Here is a 22,312-nt window from a genome sequence, read left to right as displayed (position 1 = left end):
TTCCACCATGGGCGTGTGTCTGAGAAGTGAGGCAAAAGAAACTATATTTTCTGTCCCGTTTATCTATCTGTCTTTCTCATAGATAGAACTCTTATACACATGGAAGGTGAAAAGGAGCCGCACGCAAGCGTGTGTCCGAGAAGTGAGGCAAAGAAACTATTTTCTACCTCGTTTATCTGTCTTTCTATCATCAAACGCTAATAGAGTATAGACACCTGCGCGCGCGCGCGAAAGAGGAGGAAGAAAAAGAGAAGAGCGAGCGCGACGCCCTCTCGGCAGGCTCGACTCCGCGTTCGCGCGGGAAATTGAGCGACTTTCGAGGTTAGCCCCGCGCGCGCGGAACTTCTCGGAAGAGTTCGAGGTGAGACTGCAGGATCGTCGTGACTCCCGTCGACGATGTCGAGTCCTATGAGACCGCCGAGGACTCCGGTCCCACAGGACGACAGCCGTTCGCCGAGCGGCACGCCGGCCGTCACGCCGACCGGTACGCCGACCGGTACACCGACCGGCACACCGAGAGGCACGCCGAGGCGGCAGCCTCGGACGCCGACCTCCGTCAGGACACCCTCGGTCGCCGGGACGCCCAGCCTCGTCGGCTCCGTCAGAGGTTTGAATCGCGCCGGTTTACCGTCGAGGAAACGCCGCCTTGTAGTTGGACTGCTGCACGTTGATGGTTCTTTGTAGGTACACCTCAGAGGAGACCGAGCAGTATTCCGGTGGACACCCCGTTGCGATGGGCCAACAACCGTCAGACGCACGAGACCATCGCCTCCTCGGAGGGACTGTCCTCCGCGCTGCAGTCCTCGCCGAATCGACAGGCGCAGACGAGTCCGCTCGCGGCGGGTATGAGCGAGATAGAGATGTCCTCGCCGCTGAATTACGGCACCCCCAGCTCCCTGGCGTCGATTCGCACCCCCCGCAGCGGCGTCAGGGGTACGCCCGTGCGACAGAGACCGGACGTTCAGTCCGACAGGCGTGTGCGGCAGGTTAACCTGGCCGAACCTGTGAGTCCAACGCAGTGAGCTCTCGGCATACTGGAGCGAGTGGTCCTATTCTCGATGTCGCCGAGAGAGAGAGAGGTGTTGTTGGGAAATCTCTCTCTCTCTCTCTCTCTCTCTCTCTCTCTCTCTCTCTCTCTCTCTCTCTCTCTCTCTCTCTTTTTCTCTCTTTCTCTCTTTCTCTCTGTCTCTACTATCCGTGATTGACTCACAAAAAGATTTGCTATCGCCAGCAATATAAAATCAATGATAGTTTATTGAAATGGCCTACACTGGCCAATGTTTTTATTTTAAAGAAACTAACGACGTTTTTCGGTCCGGGATTTGGACCCTTCTCAAGTATTCTGCAGACATGCATAACTTGACACTATTTTTTTTATAAATATAATGATAAAAAATATGGCGTAAATAGTTACAGCGAAAGCAAACTGCAAATCCATACCTTTTCACGCAATTTCCATTAATCACATATCGCTCGTTTGATTGAATTTTTATCTCACTCATATTGGGTGAGATCAAAGACGTGATACATAGATAAAACGATTCTCGCTGTCTTACACAGTGTCGCTGTGTACGTTGCTGGAAAGCACCCTACTACACCCATAGGGGTGCTCGCTGTCGGCGCTACTTGGCTCTGAAAGCGTCGTACTATTTTGCTTCGACGCGTAATGAGCAAACAGAGATAGAATAACGTTTTCAGCGTTAAGCAGCGCTGATAGCGAGCTCCCGAACGCACACTGCGAGGCAGTGGCGGCATCCTGCTGACGGAAAAGGATTGTATGAATTTATTTGGGCGTCTATCTTTCTCCAGTGGCTGTTACTCGCGGCCACTTCTCTCTCAGGAGGAGTCCCCCGCTTAGAGCTCCACTGCCTCATAAGCAGTCTATGGTTAATATGTCTGTGGGTGAGATAGGGTACTTTCCCGTACACAGGCGACACTGTGTAACGCAAGGAATCGTTTTATCTTTGTTGTTGCCATTATTCTCGTCTCTTGCTCGAAAGCACCCATAGAACATCATCGAGCGACCAGATAATAGGGAAAAAGACAAAGATTCATTTAATAGCACCTCTCTTTTGGTGACGTCGAGAACAATAGGACCACTCGCTCCAGTATGTTATAGACGTCAAAATGCGCATAGGGTGTAAGATTGATCGACGAGATCGTCGAGTCGTTAATGCGGCAAATTTTACCGGCAGATACCAGAGGAGGATGCGGATAGAACGTCGGAGGGTGAGAACGGCCCGCAGTTGACGATCTGGGGCACGAGTGTCGTGGTGGATCGCATCAAGAGGCAATTCAGACGCTTCGTTGTGTCATTCATCGATCCGGAAGCGGAGAACGACGAGTTGCCTGAGAACATGAACCTGTCGGAGCCGCTCTACACGCAGAAGCTCGAAGAGATACATGTACTGGAGGAGCCCTACTTGAATGTAAACTGCGCCCATCTCGAGGCGTTCGACGCGCAGCTCTACAACGAGCTGGTGCTGTATCCCCAGGAGGTGATACCGGCGTTCGATCTGACCGCGAACGAAATATTCTTCGAGAAGTTCCCCGGCGCGGAGCTGGAGCACTCGATTCAGGTGCGTCCGTACAACGTGACGCGGACCACGAGCATGCGTCTGCTGAACCCGGATGACATAGACCGATTGATCACGGTTACCGGGATGGTCATTAGAACGTCGAACATCATGCCGGAGATGCGCGAGGCGTTCTTCAAGTGCATCGCGTGCGCCTTCACGACGACCGTGGTCATCGACCGGGGCCACATTGCCGAGCCCACGGTGTGCACCCACTGCAACAACAATTTCTGCTTCACTCTGATACACAATCGCAGCCACTTCACCGATAAGCAGATGATCAAGCTGCAAGAGTCGCCGGACGACATGCCGGCTGGTCAGACTCCTCACACGGTGGTGCTCTTCGCGCATCACAATCTGGTCGACGCCGTCTCGCCGGGCGATCGGGTTTCCGTCACCGGCATATATCGCGCGTTGCCGATACGCGTCAATCCTCGGCAGTCCAACGTACGAGCTATCTACAGGACGCACGTCGACGTTGTCCACTTCAGAAAGCAGGACTCAAAGCGGTGAGACACGCATCTCTGACGGATATTCCAATTTGGTTTTGCTTTTTTTTTTATTTATTTATTTTATCGCGATCCGTATTTTTACAAATATTCTATTCTAATACCAGTTGATGTATTGAAATTAAACTGTGAATTCCCGAAGCGACTTACCACTCGCTTCAAACTTTCGTTCAATTTTATACATTGAGGAAAGTCCCCTATTATGAGATAGGCTTCTAATATAACAGCAGGTTTTCAACATCCAAATTCAATCACAAATCCCTTTTCGCAACGATTACACAATCTAATGAATTTTTTACTAAACAGATTTCACTTCAACAGCAATAAATTCATATATTCTTATTCACTTTTGTTACGATTGCAGTTTGTACGAGCAAGAGGACGGCAAGAAGCATACGTTTCCACCAGAGAGAGTGGAGCTATTGAAACTGCTATCGCAAAAGGAGGACATATACGAACGATTGGCGCGACACATTGCTCCCAGCATCTACGAGAACGAGGACGTCAAGAAGGGTATACTGCTGCAATTGTTCGGCGGCAGGAAGAAGGAGCAGAGCGAACAGACCAAGAAATACTTCCGCTCCGAAATTAATATACTTCTGTGCGGAGACCCGGGTACAAGTAAATCGCAACTGCTACAGTTTGTCTTCAATTTGGTGCCGCGCTCGCAGTACAGCAGCGGAAAGGGTAAGTGACTCTCGATAGCGACGATTTCGAGTCTGATTTTAGCTCTCGTCCGTATCTCACGTTCGTTATTCTTCCCTCAGGTTCCAGCGCGGTGGGCTTGACCGCGTTCGTAACGAAAGACCCCGAGAGCCGCCAATTGGTATTGCAAACCGGCGCCCTGGTGCTCGCGGATAACGGTATCTGTTGCATCGACGAATTCGACAAGATGAACGACAGCACGCGCTCGGTGCTGCACGAAGTTATGGAGCAGCAAACGCTGAGTATCGCGAAAGCGGGTATCATTTGTCAGCTGAATGCGAGAACTAGTATTCTGGCAGCGGCCAACCCTTGCGAGTCGCAGTGGAATAAAAATAAGACGGTAAATATCCACCGATGACGACGTATATTTGTGATATTGGACTGGGCGGTTTATAAATAGATTTTTACGCTTGTTTCCAGGTGGTAGAAAACGTCATGTTGCCGCATACGCTGATGTCGCGCTTCGACTTAATCTTCCTGATGCTCGATCCGCAGGACGAGGTGTTCGACAGGAAACTCGCCAGGCATTTGGTATCGTTGTACTACAAATCCGATTTGGAAGAAGAGGACGACATCGTGGACATGAGTATCCTGCGTGACTACATAGCTTACGCCAAGGAACACGTTCAGCCTATACTTAATGAGGAGAGCCAACAGAGGCTGATTCAGGCTTACGTCGATATGCGCAGAGTAGGAAGCGGTCACGGGCAAATCACGGCTTATCCGAGGCAATTGGAGTCTCTGATAAGACTCGCCGAGGCACACGCTAAAATGCGATTCAGCAGCGTAGTGGAGATCACGGACGTCGAGGAAGCTTGGAGGTAGGGGACGAGATACAATTGATAATGTTAGGGGGAAAAATGAGCATTGAAAACATTAATTTACGCAATTCACAATTGTCATCAGATTACATCGTGAGGCATTGAAACAGTCCGCCATCGATCCACTGAGTGGCAAGATCGATATTAGTATCCTGACGACTGGCATGTCGTTGGCAGCGAGAAAGCGTCGGCAGGAGTTGGTCGAGGCGTTGAAGAAGCTCATCAAGGGCAAGGATAAGGCACCGACGTTAAATTACCAGAAGATTTTCACGGAACTGAAAGAATCGTCCAGCACGGTAAAACGATCAGCTCGTTATTATTCGTTCTCGTTAGCGTTACAGTTTTATTTTACCGTTAATATGCGTTGCGGAAAGCTGCGCTTGTTCAATTTCCCTTTTTATTTTTTAGTTGATGACGCGCGAGATGTTCGAAGATGCTCTGAAGGAGCTGCAGGATGATGGTGTGGTGATTGTAACCGGCAAAAATACCATTCGCGTTTGTTAAAAATAACTCACGTTTGCATCGTGTATTTTTAGAACAGTAATATATAGTGGTATACAAACATTACTAATAATCCATTGATACTATGAATCTTGTAAGAAATCATACTGATAGGACATTTTTTTACGATTATCGAAATACTTTCCTTGTCTAATAACAGTGAAACATTTTTAACAAGCGACATGACTATGATTAATTTCAGTCATTCATTTTGCTTCTCCAACCGTTATCCGAATTGATATTTTTGCCTTCGGTAAATCAACACGTACTTGAAAATTTATTTAATGCTTTAGTCACGTCTAACATATATACATTTTTTATAGCTTATTCTATTATGCTCCCAAAAGTTCTGTTTTATATCGGCTTTGAGAGTTTACCTCGATATAGAGAGCGAGGATTAAAATTACAGTGGCTGGTGCTTGAAAAGGCACGTGGGTTTGTATTATTTTTTAATAAATTCGTAAATGCGTTTTGAAGCGAGGCATCCTACGGCCACGTTTTCCGAAATGTTGCCCGCAAAGTCCTAGTCCGCTCGACGAACGACTCTTCACCCCGGCTTCAGGTAATTGTTAATAAATGCAGCGGTGAAACGCGTATTAATTGCTATCGACAATTTGAAACGTCTTGCAGAGATGGATGTGTATATTACATTCCACGCCTACGCCTCGTGCGCGGAGGCGTCCCGGCGGAGGCGTCGTACTACGTTTTGCTCTTGCGATGACCTTGGAAACTCCCACGCTCCTCTCAGCGCCGGGTGGTTAGGTGGGGGGGGCATTCGTTCATCGATGCCCCAGCCACCCACCACCGGGCGACTCTCATCCCTCCGAGCCACGATGCCCGCTGCGCCCGTAACGATCAATGGCGGGGACTCCAAGTATCCCCCGAATTATCATATCCTAGAAATCGAAGCGGAATTCGAAGGAATTTAATGATACGCTCGCTCTCCGGAAGCCTACGGTTATTAATCTTTCATTGTGAGATTGAAATACGCACATGGAAATGGATGCTGGACGCGTGAGACACATATCGAAAAGCCTCCTCTCGCCCTAAAACATTTTAATCGATCAGAGTGAAGGAGAGATTTGAATTGAATTGCAAAGTGTTTATGTTATTAAATTATTGACGCGCGATATCAGCAGCTCTGACGCAACTGTATCCAGAGTTTTCTTAAGATTTTCGCGAAAAAGGTTCTTACTCTTTGTTTATAAAGTTTCAAGTTTGACCAAGTTAATACTCCAACTTTCGCGGCGCTCGCGTTTTTCCTTTGAATTGAGCCGCAGCTCGGCTATAACCGCGAGACAAGTTTTTAACAAGCGAAACAGTTTCGCGGTAAACATCGGTTCCCGTTAAAGCGGCTTTGTCATTAGTAGCAACCGGGTGATTGATACCTCGGCCATCGGGAAATCCACAAAAGACTTTCTCATTGCACGTATCCCTTTTAATCGAGACCCGAAAAATTCAGTTTCGCGCTCGTGCTCGCTAACAACGTTCATTCCCTCCACCCCCGCGCGCACAGTTTACGGGGCTCCGATTTCAAACTTCTTCAGTGTCAAAACTGAATTGGATACATTGCGCTACAAGTACATACACCCGCGCGCGAGCGTCTGGTTGCGATTGTCATCCGATGCGCTCGGCGCGACTTGCCGCGCGAGAGTGCCGCGTGCCCACACTCTCCACCCTCGCGGGGCGCGGGTGCACGCGCGACTCGCCCCCGTAGGGATTTGCACACGTGCGCTGCGCGCAACCTCCCCCGGTCCTCACCCCGTTGCCTATGAGAGCGGCTAGTCCGTAGCCGACACAGTCGCGCGACCGCACGTGTGAGCGCGTAGCCGGCGAGGGAGGAAGCGAATGGAGTCGCGCGTGGAAACGGGGACGGCGGGGGATGAATCGAGAGGGAGAAAGAGGGACAGAGAGAGAGGGAGAGGTGGGGGCGCGCGCGATCGTTAAACGGCACGACCGCCCCTCCACGCGTTCCCTCACGCCCAAGTCGCCCATTCATAAAGTTGCGTCCACTAATTCTTAGCATCATCCCCGCCTCCCCGTTCGACGCTTCGCCGGTATCGCGCGAATGTAGGGTGGTCCGGATGACGGAGGACGATTTCTTCTCCCTTTGAAATTTTACTCGGGGGCCCCAACTGCTTGGCGCTTTCCCGTGGAAACGCGAAGGGAAGACTGTACAGAAACGGCGGCAGAAAATTGGAAAGCGGCGAAGTGTCTCGCGTTGCGCCTCAATCTGTCCGTCGAGGAAAAAAAATGCGACTCTCCAAATCCTCTGGGTGTTGAATGTTTGATGGTGTCGACTGAAAAAATGTCCCGAGCTCTCCGCGGAAAACTTTTAAGGAACAACTTTGGACGCGGTTGCGTTAGAGCTGCCGATATTGCCCACCAATAATTGAATGCCGTTCATTATTTAACATAACGCTTGGCGAGTCAGTAGTTTCTCTTTCACTCCGATCTTTGGAAAATGCTGTAGGGTGAGAGGAGGGCTTTTACAGCTGACGAAGACATTAGCGGCAGATTGTTGCCTCGCGCGCGGCCAGTAAATAATTCCCGTTTCATCGACAGCCGTTGGAGACCCGGTGGCAATTAAAGATTCATTGATGATTAACGATCCGTGACGCGTTCGCGCGAGAGGACTGACCGCGGGCCGCGACGCAACACCTGTTCCGCGGGACCCGGCTTGCCCGATCGACCCTGGCTGCCGGCTGAAGGTCATCGTCGTCGCCGTCACCGTCGCCGTCCTCGCCGTCGTCGTCGTCGCGGAGGTGGGAGGTGGGGTGCCGCAGTGCTCCCGTGTGCGAGCAAATAAAAGGCCGCCCGGCATTGAGCGGGTGCCTCCATTCATGGTTTCCGGGCGCAGGCGTACCGTGAGGAAACCGCATGGCGCTGCCCGGGGAAGGGGTTCGCGAGAGAAGTCACCTACGCAGAGGGAGAGAGAGAGAGAGAGAGCCCCCGGCATTGCGATGCGTGGGCGACGTGGGTGATTCAGAGGTAGATCGCGAGCCGGAGTAAAGGGCGGACCGCTCTGTTCCTCGCGCGCCGGCTTGGCACGGCACGGCACCGCTCGCGAACCCCGGCTCGACTCGGAGGGTGACACGCGCTCCCGGAGGGAGAGAAGCCGCGTCCGGGATCCTCGGTCCACGTTTCTCCGCCGGTCGGTCGTTCGTTCCTTCCGTCGACGTGCGAGTGACGTTCACGGGGCTCCTCCACCCCCGGGCGGACCACCTGGGATCCCTGTGCCGGAAATACGCGGGATAATCGCCCAGGAGCCGGCGCGCCGACGACGATGGGGCGCGGGAAACTCGCGGAACATACGCGACCGTGTCCCGACGATTGCTCCCGGGCCCTTTGACTCGGGGGAGTCCCTTTCTCGAAGTCCGCGCGGGGGGGTTGTTTTTGCGCCTCGCAGCCCGGGAAGCCTCGCGCGTTTCGTCGCCGCGGCGACGGGAGTGAACGAGTTCAGTGGGTCCTTGCGTGACTGTTCGCGACTGTAACGGACGCTCTTCCGGTACGATCATCCCTGTAGAGGCTGGATTGCTTATTGTACACACGTCGTTTCTTTAACGCTCAGTGGGCCTGGTTCACTCCGCCCCCGAGACTCGTCGGACCTCCGGTTCGCGGCGTTCTGTGAAAACAATCAGTCACTTGTGACCAACTGGTCCTCGCTAATTGTTAAGAGAAACCGATGTGCCGTGAAAACGTTGAGATACCCCCCGGCGCGCCTTGAAAGTCGAAAGACCGCGAGCGCGAGGAGGCCCCCAACGCGATCGCTCCCGAGGCTGATCGAGTAGTCGAGCTCAAGCACTACGTCGGACTAGTCACGTCGTGCTGCCACGAGGGCCCTTGTGGCACTCCTCTCGCCGCAGTCGGAGGCATGCGGAGGCTCTACCCGGCCGCGTCCGACACGAGGGGCCAGCTGTACCGCGTCAATGTCCAGTCGTCGAGGACGCTAATCCTGGGGAGATACGCGAGCGTGGACATACGGGAAGGCATGCTCGCCGCACGTCAGTACGACTGCCTCGAGGGGCGCACGTACGAGAGGTGAGACTCGCGGCTCCTGCCCTCGTCCGGCATCCGGCTCCGCACTGCCGCGTATAGACCTCGGCTCCGTCGTTCCGTCTCTCCGCGAACCCTGCCGGTGCTCTGACGTCACGGCGACCCTCCCGATTCCCCGTTACTCGCGCCGGCCGCGGAGCCGTTTCCGCGGTGCGGCATTGAAACGCGAACGAGAGCGAAAGTGGCAGGGTGACGTCACGCGGGGCGCCCGCCGCGGCGAAAACGGTGCCCGGCGGACTTTCGATTGGCTCCTACCTGGAAATCACGGACCATCGGGGGCTCGCGTCCATTTTTATCAACGTAGAGGCTGGACTCCGATCTCGATTTGACTTACTTTTCACGTCTTTCCAACGCTCAGAACTGGAATTGCAAAACAAGTACTTTGCAATTTGACCATTTCCCATTGACCGTTTCCCTTCCTTTTTTTTATCGTACAAAGATTTATTTTGCATGCGCAATTAATAAGGGAAGTTCCCTATTGTGAGACAAGTCCCTAATATGAGATAGCAGGGTGTTTGCTGAATTAACAAGCATCATCTATCGGTTCCACCATGAATTTATTGCTGTCGGAGTGTGAAATCTGTTCAGTGGAAAATTCATTGCTATAGATCGTGCAATCGTCGCGAGAAAAAAAGATATGTGATCGAATTTCGACGTTGGAAACCTGCTATCTCGGAGGTTTCTATGTCTCAGGTAGAAGCCTATCTCGTAAGAAGGGACTTTCCTCAACAGAAAAAAAAGAGATTGGGAGCGATTATCTTTATTTCGTCTTCTCCTCGTATCTGAAAGTAGGAATTTCTAGAATTCCCCGGCCAGCGGTACGTTCTCTCTACCAAGGGCCGAATTTTACGAAGAGCACGTGGGCTGGGATGAAGCGCGGCGGTACGTCGCTCGATAATAACGTAGAAAAATTGTCGGAGAGAGCGAATCGATACGCGGTGCGGGACAAAGGGATTTTGGTAGGAGCCGAAATTCGATCAAGCCGTGTCGTTACGCGACAGACGGGCCCGTTGTATATTTTGGGTAAACATTGTCGGATCACGCATGCCCCGGCGCACGCACGTCCTCGCGGAGACGGTGCGCGGCACGCACGCAGGTACACGGCCATTTTCTACTTTCTCCACCTTCCTGACCCCCGAGAGGAAAAGCGGATCTGACCTTGGTCGCCATGGCGATCTCGAGGATACTATCCCTCCGCGGGAGGATCGCTCGCTCCGAAGCATTCCGGAAACCTTAGCGGAGAAAAATTTCTATAAATACCTAGGAAAAAAGTGACTTGAAATAGAAATTTGTAGAAATTTTTATGTCTTCGTTGAAACATTAATGTTTCTGTAAAAATATCTACGAAGTATCACAAATTGCGATGTTCTCAAATCAAGAAATTATTGCAAGTAGTGTTTCATGAAAATGTACGATTTTGTAAAAATTAGTACAGAACTTTACTAGTTTTAAAAATTTGAGAAACAACAAAATCTTAAATAATTAAAACATCTGCTTACTTGTAGAATATTGCAAAAATTAACAAAAGTGTTCCAATTCTAGCGTTTTAATGTTGATTTTTATAACACTTTTTAAATTTACGTAGAATTTCTTAGATTCTGGCAGTATATTTTGTTCTTTTTGTAGGATTTTGTAGAATTATTTCCTGCAGGGAAAGACACCAAGTGCCTTCTACACGTTTCCGCTCGATGTAAAATAATGTGTAATAATGTATAATAACAAAAGAGGAAAATGCGAACACTTTGCGAAAAACGCAAAGTTTACTAATTGCGATTCTCAAACGATTCTCATTGCTGTCTGCTATCGATCTGGCGCTATCGGGGCGTGAGCCGAATTTCGTGAAAGAAAATTTATATCTGCACACTTTCTATATCTAATCTCAGCATCATTTTGTGTGAAAGATAATATATAATTAAGTAGTAATTATTAAAGATATTCAGTTAGATATTCAATAAAAGTTTTTATAATCTCACGAGATATAATCTTTCCCGTCTGCTGAGGATATTAGATAGAGAATTCAATATCTTACAAACACCATATATTTCAGGATAATTGTCGGATATCAGAGTCATGCGTCGCAGACCGATAGCAATCAAGCAAACACTTGAAGTCATTTCGAAATAAAAGTATCAAATTATTGAGGCTGTAATTCTTTTTTTAAGTGTGTTTTCAAATGCCGATAAAACTGTTCAAAAATTACTCGAGAATGAAACATCGCGCAATATTGAACATGTTCTCAATCCTGTTCGCGATATAGATAGAATTCTGTACGCATTGTATATTTAGAAAAAAAACACGGCATAATGTAGGGATTGAAATTATTTGCTCTTGCATTTGCCGATCGTGCAAGGGATGAAATTGCAAATTCGTTTTTTTTAATAGATGCGGAGTTGTGGAAAAAAAGTATAACGCTGCTGTTCCACTGTTTTTGGTCTTAATGGTTTTAAAGCGATCGCCTCCTCGCAATGTTGCAAAAAGAAAATATTAACGAGAAGGATTTAATCTCCAGTTTTAATATAGTCCCAGCAAAGCGAGGGAACGATATGATTTTGGGATTAATCCAGAGCACCGGTAAACACGGACTTGTTGCTTATTATATTTATTATGTGAAAAGCGAGCAAACTTTTCCACGGCCTGGCGAAATTAAATATTGTTTATGAACAAAACGTTAACATGGGAATATATAATATTTAAAATAATCCCTCTGTGCGATTAAATCTACCGCTTATTTCTGGTGAAAAATATTATGTTTACCGTGTTTACAGTGAGAGAGAGAGAGAGATAGATGGCTCTTCTCTTGTCAGTTTTATTACTTTTATCTACCCTAGTAGCACAGTGCATTGGCTAAACGTTGGCTAAACATTGGTCCAATATGACCAACGTTTAGTCAATGTTTAGCGAAATTTGTTCGCATATACTATCCTAGTAGCAGCCCACCCTGGCGGAAAAAATTTCCATAAATAACTACAAAAATTGATTTAAAATAGAAATTTGTAGAAATGTTTATATCTTCGTTGAAACATTAATTTTTCTGTAAAAATATCTACGAAATATTACCACAAATCACAATGTTCTTAAATCAAGAAATTATTGCAAGTAGTATTCTATGAAAATGTACAATTTTGTAAAAATTAGTACAGAGAACTTTACTAGTTTGAAAAATTTGAGAAACAACAAAATCTTAAATAATTAAAACATCTGCTTGTAGAATATTACAAAAGTGAACAAAAGTGTTCCAATTCTAGCATTTTCACGTTGATTTTTATAACACTTGTTAAATTTACGTAGAATTTCTTAGATTCTGCCAGTTATATTTTAGTTTTTGTAGTATATTTTATTTTTTTGTAGAATTTTGTAGAATTATTTCCGGCAGGGCAGTCAGAAATGACTCGTCGATCGAAACCAATATTACCCATGTAGACGAAAAATGTCGCTAAACGTTGGTCCAATATTGAATATATTGGACCAACGTTCAGTCAAATGTTTAGCCAATGCACTGTCTCAGTCAGAAATGACTCGACTTCGATTGAAATTATTTGCTCTTTGCCGATCGTGCAAGTATCGTCCTACGGGATGAAATTGTAAATTCGATTTTTCTAATAGATGTGGAGTCAATGACGGTTTCAACGTCGATCGAGTCGATGAGTCATTTCTGACTGGGACAGTGCATTGGCTAAACGTTAAGCGAAATTTGTTCGCGTACATTGGTTATATTGAACCAACGTTTAGTCTATGTTTAACCAATGCACTGTGCTACTAGTATATGTATGCGAATATATTTCGTTAAAATGTCTTGCTGCACACGTGCAACAAATTCGGATCGCGTTAGAGAAATTTCCGTCTCTTTCGGCGATACAGAGAGATCGACATTTCTTAATAAGAAAAGCTCCTTTCAAGTTGATCATGGAGTGTTAAAACGCGTTAGAAATAGGACACACTGTATAATCCGAATAGTATACAAAGTGACCTCGTCGCATTCGCGAGACATCCTTGTAAACAATGCGAGACCCGAACAGTTTAGTTCGCTGGAAACGAAAGACAGTGGTGGTTCAAACGTCAACAAGCTTCGCTGCAAAGATCCGTTTCGAGAGAAGAATAGGTATAGGTAAATCAACTCAATATCAACGTAGAGACGGGCTCGATAAAAATTATAGCCGTTAGTTCGAGCGAAATTTTCACGTGTTTATCGGTTTTCACATTTTGTGTAATGTCCAATGATAGGTTTACCTCGCAATTGCGACCGAGTCGCTTCTTACAACGGAATGACAAACGTTCTTTGTAAGAGCAGATTCTTCCGTTGGTGTACAATCGACTTTCCATTCCACGAGAAATATCAAGAAAAATGATCGTTTATTTTAATTTTCGACGTTGTTTGTTAAACGTGTTGGCATGATAACGAACGCCTCGCCCCGTCCGGCAACTTTCAAGTAGCAAAACAGGTCGTTATCATGTTGGTTTTCAAGTGCAATAACGAGTGGAGAATTAAAAATATATGAATATACCGATAATTCATATACAGTCACTGTACTTATATTAAGTAGTTTTATATAGTACGCTGCACAACGCAGACACATTTAGCGAACAAATCTATTTTGCTGAAGGCTGAGATTGTTATAATTTCGAAGAATCTTGCTATCATATATAAATATCTTGCGACATTCGAGTTTCCTTTGTTACGAATAAATATAAAGGTCACTACAATACCTACTTTCTATCATTGTTGCTGTCAGTGAAGCAGAAATAATGTCCTAAAACAAATCCAAAGTAATCTTTTAAAGTTGAAAATCTCTTAAATTTCACTTAGGAAGCCACGAATGAAATTTTACCTTGATTAAAAAAATCCCAACGCAATCCTTTAAGTCTGTTTTCTTTCAATCGCACTGTTGTTGAGTTTCGCTCGTTCAGATTATCATTCTCTTGAAAAAGAGAAATTTCCATTAAATTGTCAAAGCTCTCAAATGGATTTTATAGAAATTAAGCGCAGTCCCTTGTATAAAATACGTACAAGAATAGACTTAATTTATCGCGTGAGAAAAATTAGGTACTCTTGGGGGTCTATTACGGTTCTCGGATTGGGTGAAAATGACGAAAGTGAGCGGCTCTGTCTCTTACTAAAGGGACAGTTAGAAAGAGACAAAGCTACTCACTTTCGTCATTTTCACCCAATCCGAGAACCGTAATAGACCCCCTGTGTATTTTTTGCTAGCTTATCTTTTGAGTCATACGTCCACTGCAATCAGATGACATTATATATCAGTTCGTATTATCGTAATGTCGTAACTATCGAGGTCTTTTGATTATCAGTGTGTGCTTTTTTTAATTATTAACGACGTAAAATACGAACGGGTGATGCATAACGGGTGATGTGTGATGGGTCGATGTGAAAGATAAGGAAAGTTCCAGGAATAATCCTGGAATATAAATTCACACGTTATATTAGTTGATAAGAAAAAGAAAACGGTATATAATGACGAAGACGTTGAATTAACTACAGTTCGCCGCAATTCTCGTTTCAGGAAAACAAGATTTTTCAATCGTGCAACACAGGAGACCTCTCTGAATCTTTACCAACCGTTTTTGCCCGCCACAATGAACCAATTAAGAGCTCCCCGCAACAGAATAGATTGCAATCGTCATTCCATGCAAGTAAGTAGCTTTGAAATAACTTGTAATCTGTAGAAATGATATTTAAATCATTCCCTCAACAAGTAACTTCATTCTACATTTTATCATTCTATTTTTCTAATATCACGACAAAAATATATACTCGAATTCTCTTCCCGAATTAACCAGCAATGTAAAAGTTCAGTAAAGTTACAGCCCAAACTTAGAAATTCTGAAAGTGATTTCTGCGTATAGTTTCCTGTTAAAACAAGTTTTCCATTTTTCTGAGTAGATCGGGCGATTGATCGGTCCTTGCGATCCTTCAAGTAAATCTTAAGTTGCGTTAGCACACGTCCAATTGGAATATAAAGTAATCAGCGGAATTTGTTTTAGCTTACAAATAAGCCGCGGAAGCAAGATGATCAGCACTTTACAAGGAAGTCCACTATCGCCAAGAAGATCCGACCATTTTCGGATTCCAGTCCGGATCACATCTCAAGGCAGTTTCCTTCAGGGAGACTGTCGCAGCATTCCAAGGACAACGCGTTAAGTCGTTCGATCCTCAATCATGCAGATTCCTTGAACGAATGTTCAAAATTGTACAACCAACGTTCAATGGTTGCCAGCTCGCTAAGCTGTTCGAGCGAGAGTCGATCGAGCTCCTCCGATGACAATCTAACAAACCATTCGCCAATTCACCAGCTGGACACCAGTTCATCGGACAATTTTGATTATTTTCGAATGTTTGAGGATGCCAGCGTGACTGACATGCCCGGGCCGAGCTTCTCAGGCTATCGAAGCGAGAGTTGTCAGCTGAACTACGAGACGTTCGAAGATTTCAATATGAATCTTCTGAAGATCGACCTGCTGGACGACATCTCGTCTACGCAACAATCACCCGTGCGTGAGCAACATGGCCTGAATGTTCAAGAGGATGTGCTCAATGAATCATTAATATCGTTGATGGAAAAAGACGAGGGCGATATGACTGTACTGTCGCGGAAGCAGCGAACGCGTAGCCCGAGTAGCCAGAGGGATCCATCCGACTTACCCCTGATACCATCGATAACGGAGGAGTTGGAGGTAGCGAATGAACTGAAGAAGGAAAATTACTCGAGGCAGCAGTCACCTGTCGGCGAACAATGGGCCCACAGCCTGAATGTGGAGGAGGATACGTCCAGCGCAATCTCGACCAAGGAAGACGCAGCGAAGGAAACACTGGAGGAGGATCAGTCGTTCGATTCGCTGAAAGCCGCGATGTTGTATCAATGCAACGATCATCCCTGCGCTCAATTATTTTACTGTCAAACCTGCTGCAAAGCGATCTGCAAGGAATGCGCCAAGAATTGCATTTACAAACACGTGACGATGGAGCTAACAGAGGTCCTCGAAAACGCTCAGCATCAGGCTGAGGAGGTGCTGATGGAGGCCTACCTCGGGATCGACGTTCTCGCGGACGATATGGAAAATATGGGGGTGAGTCAATTGACTGGTTCGCTTGAAGTAGCTTTCTCCATCTTCCTCTCTGACGAGACGAAGCAAAACGAAAAGAAATATTTTTTGCTCTAAATAAAACTCGATTTTGTGCACTGAAAAACACAAGACACTACAGCAAGTATATAGAAGTAAAAAAAACAATTATTTTTATTTTTGCACATCTACAGATACAGAAGTCTCTATTGACCACGAGATCTAGATAACAAGAGAATTTTAATTGGATTCAGGGAGTTTAACTTATTAAAAGTTTAATTTAACTTTTTAATGTTATTTAAGGAAAAAATTATACAACCGGTAAATGAAAACATTGATTAAATTATTGGAGCTTAAAAAATAGAGATTTATGTGCCTATGTAATTTCTAAATCATGCAGCGTTTTTAAAAGTTACAGTTGAGCACGGTTGAGGATTCATGATTAATCTTGAGAAATTAAGGACGATAAGAATTTAGTTGAGATAAATGCACATTCGTACATAAAGTAAATTCTAAAGATATCCAAGAGAGGAGACAGAGGGGGAGTTTATTGTACGCTTTTCTCGCAGTTGGACATTGCAGCGTTAGATCAGAGGACCAGAGAGGCGCTCACCGACGTGAAGTTCTTTTCGCGTAGAATGTGGACCGCGGTGGAAGAGAGGGAGAAGAAACTGTTTAAACAAATTGTGGAGACGCGTCGATGGAAGTACGAGGTGCTTCACGAGAAGTACATGAATTTAAAGGAGGATAAGATACGGCTGTCGCAGGCCGTCAATGCTCTGAAATGCGCCATCCGTGACGCACAATCATCCCCCGTGTGCAATCCCGATGACCTTTTGCAGAGAAAGGACATGGTGTTGGCCGAGGTACTTCATTATTCAAATGTATTTTGCATATTACGTTGATTATTTGAATATTTAAGGGTTCTCCCCCCCCCCCCATTAAGGGCAAAGTGCAATTATCTACACCTCTTTATGACATTTATCTTTGAGATGCCATCTTTGGATACCGTTCGCGACATTTTTTCTCAAATTTCGTCTTTGCAGATCTGGCAGATTCGACAAAGCCGAAAGACAAAGGCTCGATCTGTTCGAGACGAGAACTGGATCTCCTTCAGGAGTTCCGACAGCAACGTGCTCTCCGTGATCGCCAACGGAGGAAACGTCCTGGTGAACGGCCCGGGCGTAATCGGGGACCGTCTACCGAATCGCGATTATAAATCGCAATCGTACTTCCCGTACTTCCCGTACGGAATGAGCGAGCAGATGATGCAACCGATCCCGCGCGGTCGTCCGATAACGGACTACGATCGCAACATCTGCCTTCCTAATCGGAAGCACGAGTTGCAAGTCAAGAGCACGGATGTCATAATCCTTGGCTACTTTGGCGAGAACCACGCCGACAATCTCTGCCGCCCGTGGGGATTGATTTGCGACAATGAGGGTAACATCATAATCAGCGATCGATCCAATAATCGCATACAGGTCTATCGTGAGGACGGTACACTGATCAGGAAATTTGGGTGCTACGGAAACGGCCCTTGTCAATTTAATCGTCCAGCCGGAATCGCCATCGATGCCAGACGTCGCCTTATCGTGGTCGACAAGGATAACCATCGCGTTCAGGTTGGTGATTATATTGCGCGTTTATATTTTTAAGTGTACATCGAGACTGCCGCTTGGACATGTAAACTAACGATGGAATCATTATGTTTCAGATTTTAACATTGGAGGGCGAGTTTCTGAGGACCTTTGGCGAACACGGAGAGAAACAGGGCCAATTCTGTTATCCGTGGGACGTGGCGGTGAACTCAGCTTGCGAGATCGCTGTTACAGATACGAGGAACCACCGCGTCCAGCTGTTCAGTCCCGAGGGTATTCCCCTGCGCATGTTCGGCGGTCAACCGCATCTACTGAGGTATCTGGATTCGCCGCGTGGTATTTGCTTCAATAATGAGGGCAAGCTGATTGTCACGGACTTCAACAATCATCATGTATTGATAATTGAATATAACATGGTGGACATGCGCATACTTAAATGTGAGAAAGACTCAAAGGGCAAGAGGCAGGATGGGGAAGTCGGCGACGGGCAGAACGAGGAGATCACCCCCACATTTCAGAGGCCCCAGGGCATTATAGCAGCCGACGACGGCAGCATTCTCGTTGCAGATTCCCGTCACAACTCGATCAAGGCGTTCAATTCGGTCGGTTCGTTGATCTATTCCTACAAGCCCGGTCAGGAGGAGATGGATCGTCCGTTGGGTATAGCCCTTCACTGCGACGGTAGAATGGCGTTCACGGATTACGGCCGTAATTACGTGCGCCTGGTAAAGCTAGAGAACCACATGGACCCGGTGGCGAGGAACGCTATCATGTTTGGTTGACGCCTCAGGATCGCAGACGCGTTATTCTGATAACTTAATGGAGACTTCCGCCGGGAAGGTTTCCGTTTGCGTCAAGCGTGAACAGTATGCCGGCTCTGTCGTGGGAAAGCTATCGCAATTTTTACATTTGCAACGCGTGGCAGGATTTTTGAGCCACCAGTAAATTGCGCTAGGAGGTATGTTTCTTTTTTCGAAGACACGAGATGAGAAAGTCTCACCTATTGGTGAAAATGGTAGTCGACGATGTGCGAGAGAGAATAAAAGTTAATGTTTTTGCGCACGCGACGCCGCCTCGTATACATACGTACGTATATATATATACATTACACACATTATCACCGATCGATTCTGAAATAGATCTTACGTATGAAAGCTTATTTTCGCTTTCAGATTTTTTCACTCCATGTAATTAGTAAGAAGAAAAAAAGGTAATTGCCTGCGTCGCGAGATCGTTTTATATCGGACGCTCAATTTTACCCTCGAAAAAAAGTTGTAATTTACCATTTTAGCACATCTACAATGTTCGCTGAAATAACACGCGACTTTTACTCCGATTAACAATTTACGTTCTCGTTGTTATTTATCTGTTATTTATAAATTGTACTATACGCATTTTTACAATTTTATTGCGCTACGCGTTGTACCTCCTGGTTGGATGGACACACGAAATGCTCATGTAGCTTAGACATTTTTAGATTTTTAGCCTCCGTCACAAATAAAGTGGAAAGATATTGGAATGGAGAGAGAAAAGACCTGTGCTACATTTTGAATGATTGAACGATCAATCGATTGACGGTGCATCGTTAAGAAATATAGTAACGAAGGGAATTAACGAGTTATCGATAAATCCAGATATAATCAGCGATCATGTTTTAATAATACATTTTATTTATTGTATGTATTATATATGTATATAGAAGATTCGATTATTACTCGAATTACGGTAGATGAGTTTTTCTTGCTAAGTTTTGCCTATTTACAAAATTAAATCGTGTATTTAATTAAATCCAATTTATTTGCGGATTTGCAAGATTCGCTCATCTTTTTCCAGATGCATGACGCTGACGATAATTACGTTTAGGAATCCGATTTCGGAAAAAAACAGTAGAAATTGCGATAGGATATTATCAATGCATGTTTTATACTTTAATTTTATGATTTTATAACATTTTTTTAAGTATGTAATAAAATGTATCGCAATAGGATTATTTTATTTGTATTGCTTTCTTCATAATATTTGAATTTCTAGTGCATACAAAGTGCAGAATTGACAAATTAGAAGAGATATTTTGCACATTACCGTCAAAATCAAACATCTTTAATCGGAATCTTCGTCATTCTTTTCAACACTCTTTTTACTGTATGTATTTGTACTCATTAACTTTCAGCTATATGTAAGATTTTTAATTAGTATTGAATTCAATTGTATATTTTTCAATTTTAGTATGTAACAGAATTATTTAACAAATCAGATGATCATTAATTCAGTCTAAACTTTAATATATTCTATATACATTTTAATCTGTATCGACATTTTCTCAATATTTTATTTCACAATTAGTGGATTTATTGATTTAGTGAGCGGAGGAAAAATGTTGATCGAAAAACAGACAACGAGATATCTTGAATATGCCAAATTGGATAAGGAAACAGCGTCAAAACGGAAAGTATCCATCCAGAAGAATCAATTTCTTAATTTCCATATTTAGTGTCACTGTCCTTAAAAAAAAAGAGCCAAAAAAGGCAGTCTATATTACTAGCAACGTTAAGTATTAGCCAGTAAGCTCGTTGTTAAGGTAACTACCTAATAATGTTAGACATTAATGTGACTAAATCGTTATCATGGTTGAAGAAGATCAGTACAAAGTGTGTGCGTGCGAGAGAAACCGTTAGAAATTGCTCGTTGAAAGGGAAAGGCAACGGGACGCTGATTGTTTTTTCGTGGTTGTTTAAAAATCTGGTTGAAATAGAAATTATAAATGTATATGCATCTTTAGCGCCGTCGTGAAGGGCACGGTGCGCATTTACGAATTATATTACGATGTATATATCGTACGAATGGTCCACCGACTCTCTCGGATCCGTTGTAAATTTTCACGAAATGTTCCTTGGGCATCTTCCATATACGAGTATCTTGGAACAAACAATACATATATATACATATATGTATATGTATTCCTCAGAAATAATAATTGTTCTTTAAGCTGCGGGATGGCGAAAGAGCACCTCGCGTTGAGCTCTCCTTCGAAGCTACCCGTTTATATTCAGAATGACGAAGTAGCATTTATACATAGAGAAGAAATATTTTTAACGAAGAAGCGAGGAGATTAAACTAATGGAAGATGCGCAGCGTATAAGAGTATGAAAGCATTTTTCTATGAATGTCTTCATGTGTGGCAAGTAATTGGTACATCGCTCGAATATCTCGCAAAGTGGCGGGCGTGAGTGTTACTACCTCATGAGAAAGTTATCGCGCAGCATTTGCGTAGGGTGCTTCTTGAGTAGCATTCAATATTTTAGGAGTTAATTGTTGAGCTTACACGAGTCTCCCTTCATGAAAGGGTTTCGTTTCAGAGACGCAAAGTGAGACGCAAACAAGACCCTTGAGATTGGATAATTCAGGGGAACTATTCTTTGTAACGTTAACTCCTAAAGTATTAGATAATTAGATTACACGGGGCGTTTCTTGAGTATATTTGGAGGGTTTCTCGTTTCAGAGATGCAAGGTGAGACCCTTAAGATTGGGTATTGCACAGGAACTTTTCTTCGTAACATTAATTCCTAAAATATTAGATAATACTGAAGAAACACCTTGCGTAACGTGTACGATGCAACGCTAGGTTTCGGCTGTGTTAAACACGTAGAAGGGTCACGATGCGCGCCCGCTTTGCGACATATATCCGCGTGTCAGGCGTGACTCGCGCGTCGGTATTTTTTTAAAATGAGCAAAAGCGCGCGTGAGAGCTTTCACGAGAGGATCCGGAAGGGGTCGTGCGACTTTCTTTGAACGATCTTTCATAAGTGTACGACTAGAGAGACACTTTCTACGTATATTAGACGACGTTCTGTATGTGTTATGTCCGTTACACGAGATGTTCAATAGAGATCAACCTCTTCTTAGATTTCGCGTCAATGATTCCCGGAGGGTCTACGGGGCGACGGGAACGAGCCCTCGTTTTCGCCGAGGGGCGTTGTACGTCCCTTCTGTCGCGCGTCATTCCGAAAATAGCGCATCTGCGAGACTACATTTATAATCTCGCGCAGATATTGCTCCTCGTGTCACGACCGACCTCAACTTATCATTAGAACTACCGAAGCAGCCCGTATAACTGGTTCATAATTTCTTGTCACCCACCGTGACCCAGTATAAAGAATATATTTTCTAAAGTGATAAACGTTTGTTATATACAGGGTGTCCTGAAATTCGCGAATCAAAATACCATAGCAAGAAAGTCGCCGAAAAAATAAATTAAAAAGTTATTTGCCATTTTTCGTTCCGAGCAGTAGTATTTTTAGATAAAAAGGTTCAAAACAGGCCAATCACGCATTACGGTTGAACGGAAACCTGTCCGTGTTAATGCACTAACACTATCGACGCGCGACTCACGGACAGGTTTCCGTTCAACCGTAAGGTATGATTGGCCTGTTTTGAACCTTTTTATGTAAAAAAAACTACTGCTCGGAACG

The 22,312-nt window shown here is 45.1% G+C and overlaps 2 protein-coding genes across 2 annotated transcripts; both read left to right on the top strand.

The window, feature by feature from the left end:
• The first annotated feature begins 91 nt into the window (after positions 1-91).
• LOC105560480 (DNA replication licensing factor MCM4) lies at positions 92-5,291 on the top strand. The gene is made up of 8 exons (XM_012009635.1): positions 92-607; positions 685-1,004; positions 2,196-3,085; positions 3,450-3,772; positions 3,853-4,130; positions 4,211-4,611; positions 4,697-4,907; positions 5,020-5,291. The coding sequence occupies exons 1-8, from the start codon at positions 397-399 to the stop codon at positions 5,113-5,115; spliced, it is 2,730 nt and encodes a 909-aa protein (XP_011865025.1). The 5' UTR covers positions 92-396; the 3' UTR covers positions 5,116-5,291.
• Positions 5,292-8,841: 3,550 nt separating this feature from the next.
• Positions 8,842-22,030, top strand: LOC105560479 (E3 ubiquitin-protein ligase TRIM71-like). Its single transcript, XM_012009634.1, has 6 exons — positions 8,842-9,153; positions 14,685-14,814; positions 15,166-16,248; positions 16,812-17,108; positions 17,289-17,867; positions 17,960-22,030. The coding sequence occupies exons 1-6, from the start codon at positions 8,987-8,989 to the stop codon at positions 18,623-18,625; spliced, it is 2,922 nt and encodes a 973-aa protein (XP_011865024.1). The 5' UTR covers positions 8,842-8,986; the 3' UTR covers positions 18,626-22,030.
• The last annotated feature ends 282 nt before the right edge of the window (positions 22,031-22,312 follow it).

The sequence above is a fragment of the Vollenhovia emeryi genome, unplaced genomic scaffold (assembly GCF_000949405.1).
Source record: "Vollenhovia emeryi isolate VEMERY1.0 unplaced genomic scaffold, V.emery_V1.0 DF939228.1, whole genome shotgun sequence".
In the NCBI taxonomy this organism is placed as follows: Eukaryota; Metazoa; Arthropoda; class Insecta; order Hymenoptera; family Formicidae; genus Vollenhovia; species Vollenhovia emeryi.
Note: the sequence above shows the minus strand (reverse complement) of the source record. Positions and strands in the feature narration are given on the sequence as shown.

What these genes read in the sequence shown, in the direction of transcription:
- LOC105560480 (XM_012009635.1), top strand. Translation starts at nt 397, where the DNA reads ATGTCGAGTCCTATGAGACCGCCGAGGACTCCGGTCCCACAGGACGAC. An exon ending in AGGTTAACCTGGCCGAACCT is followed by an intron (nt 1,005 to 2,195) that starts GTGAGTCCAACG and finishes TTTTACCGGCAG; the next exon opens with ATACCAGAGGAGGATGCGGA. An exon ending in AGAAAGCAGGACTCAAAGCG is followed by an intron (nt 3,086 to 3,449) that starts GTGAGACACGCA and finishes TTACGATTGCAG; the next exon opens with TTTGTACGAGCAAGAGGACG.
- LOC105560479 (XM_012009634.1), top strand. Translation starts at nt 8,987, where the DNA reads ATGCGGAGGCTCTACCCGGCCGCGTCCGACACGAGGGGCCAGCTGTAC. An exon ending in GCAATCGTCATTCCATGCAA is followed by an intron (nt 14,815 to 15,165) that starts GTAAGTAGCTTT and finishes AATTTGTTTTAG; the next exon opens with CTTACAAATAAGCCGCGGAA. An exon ending in AGGACATGGTGTTGGCCGAG is followed by an intron (nt 17,109 to 17,288) that starts GTACTTCATTAT and finishes TCGTCTTTGCAG; the next exon opens with ATCTGGCAGATTCGACAAAG.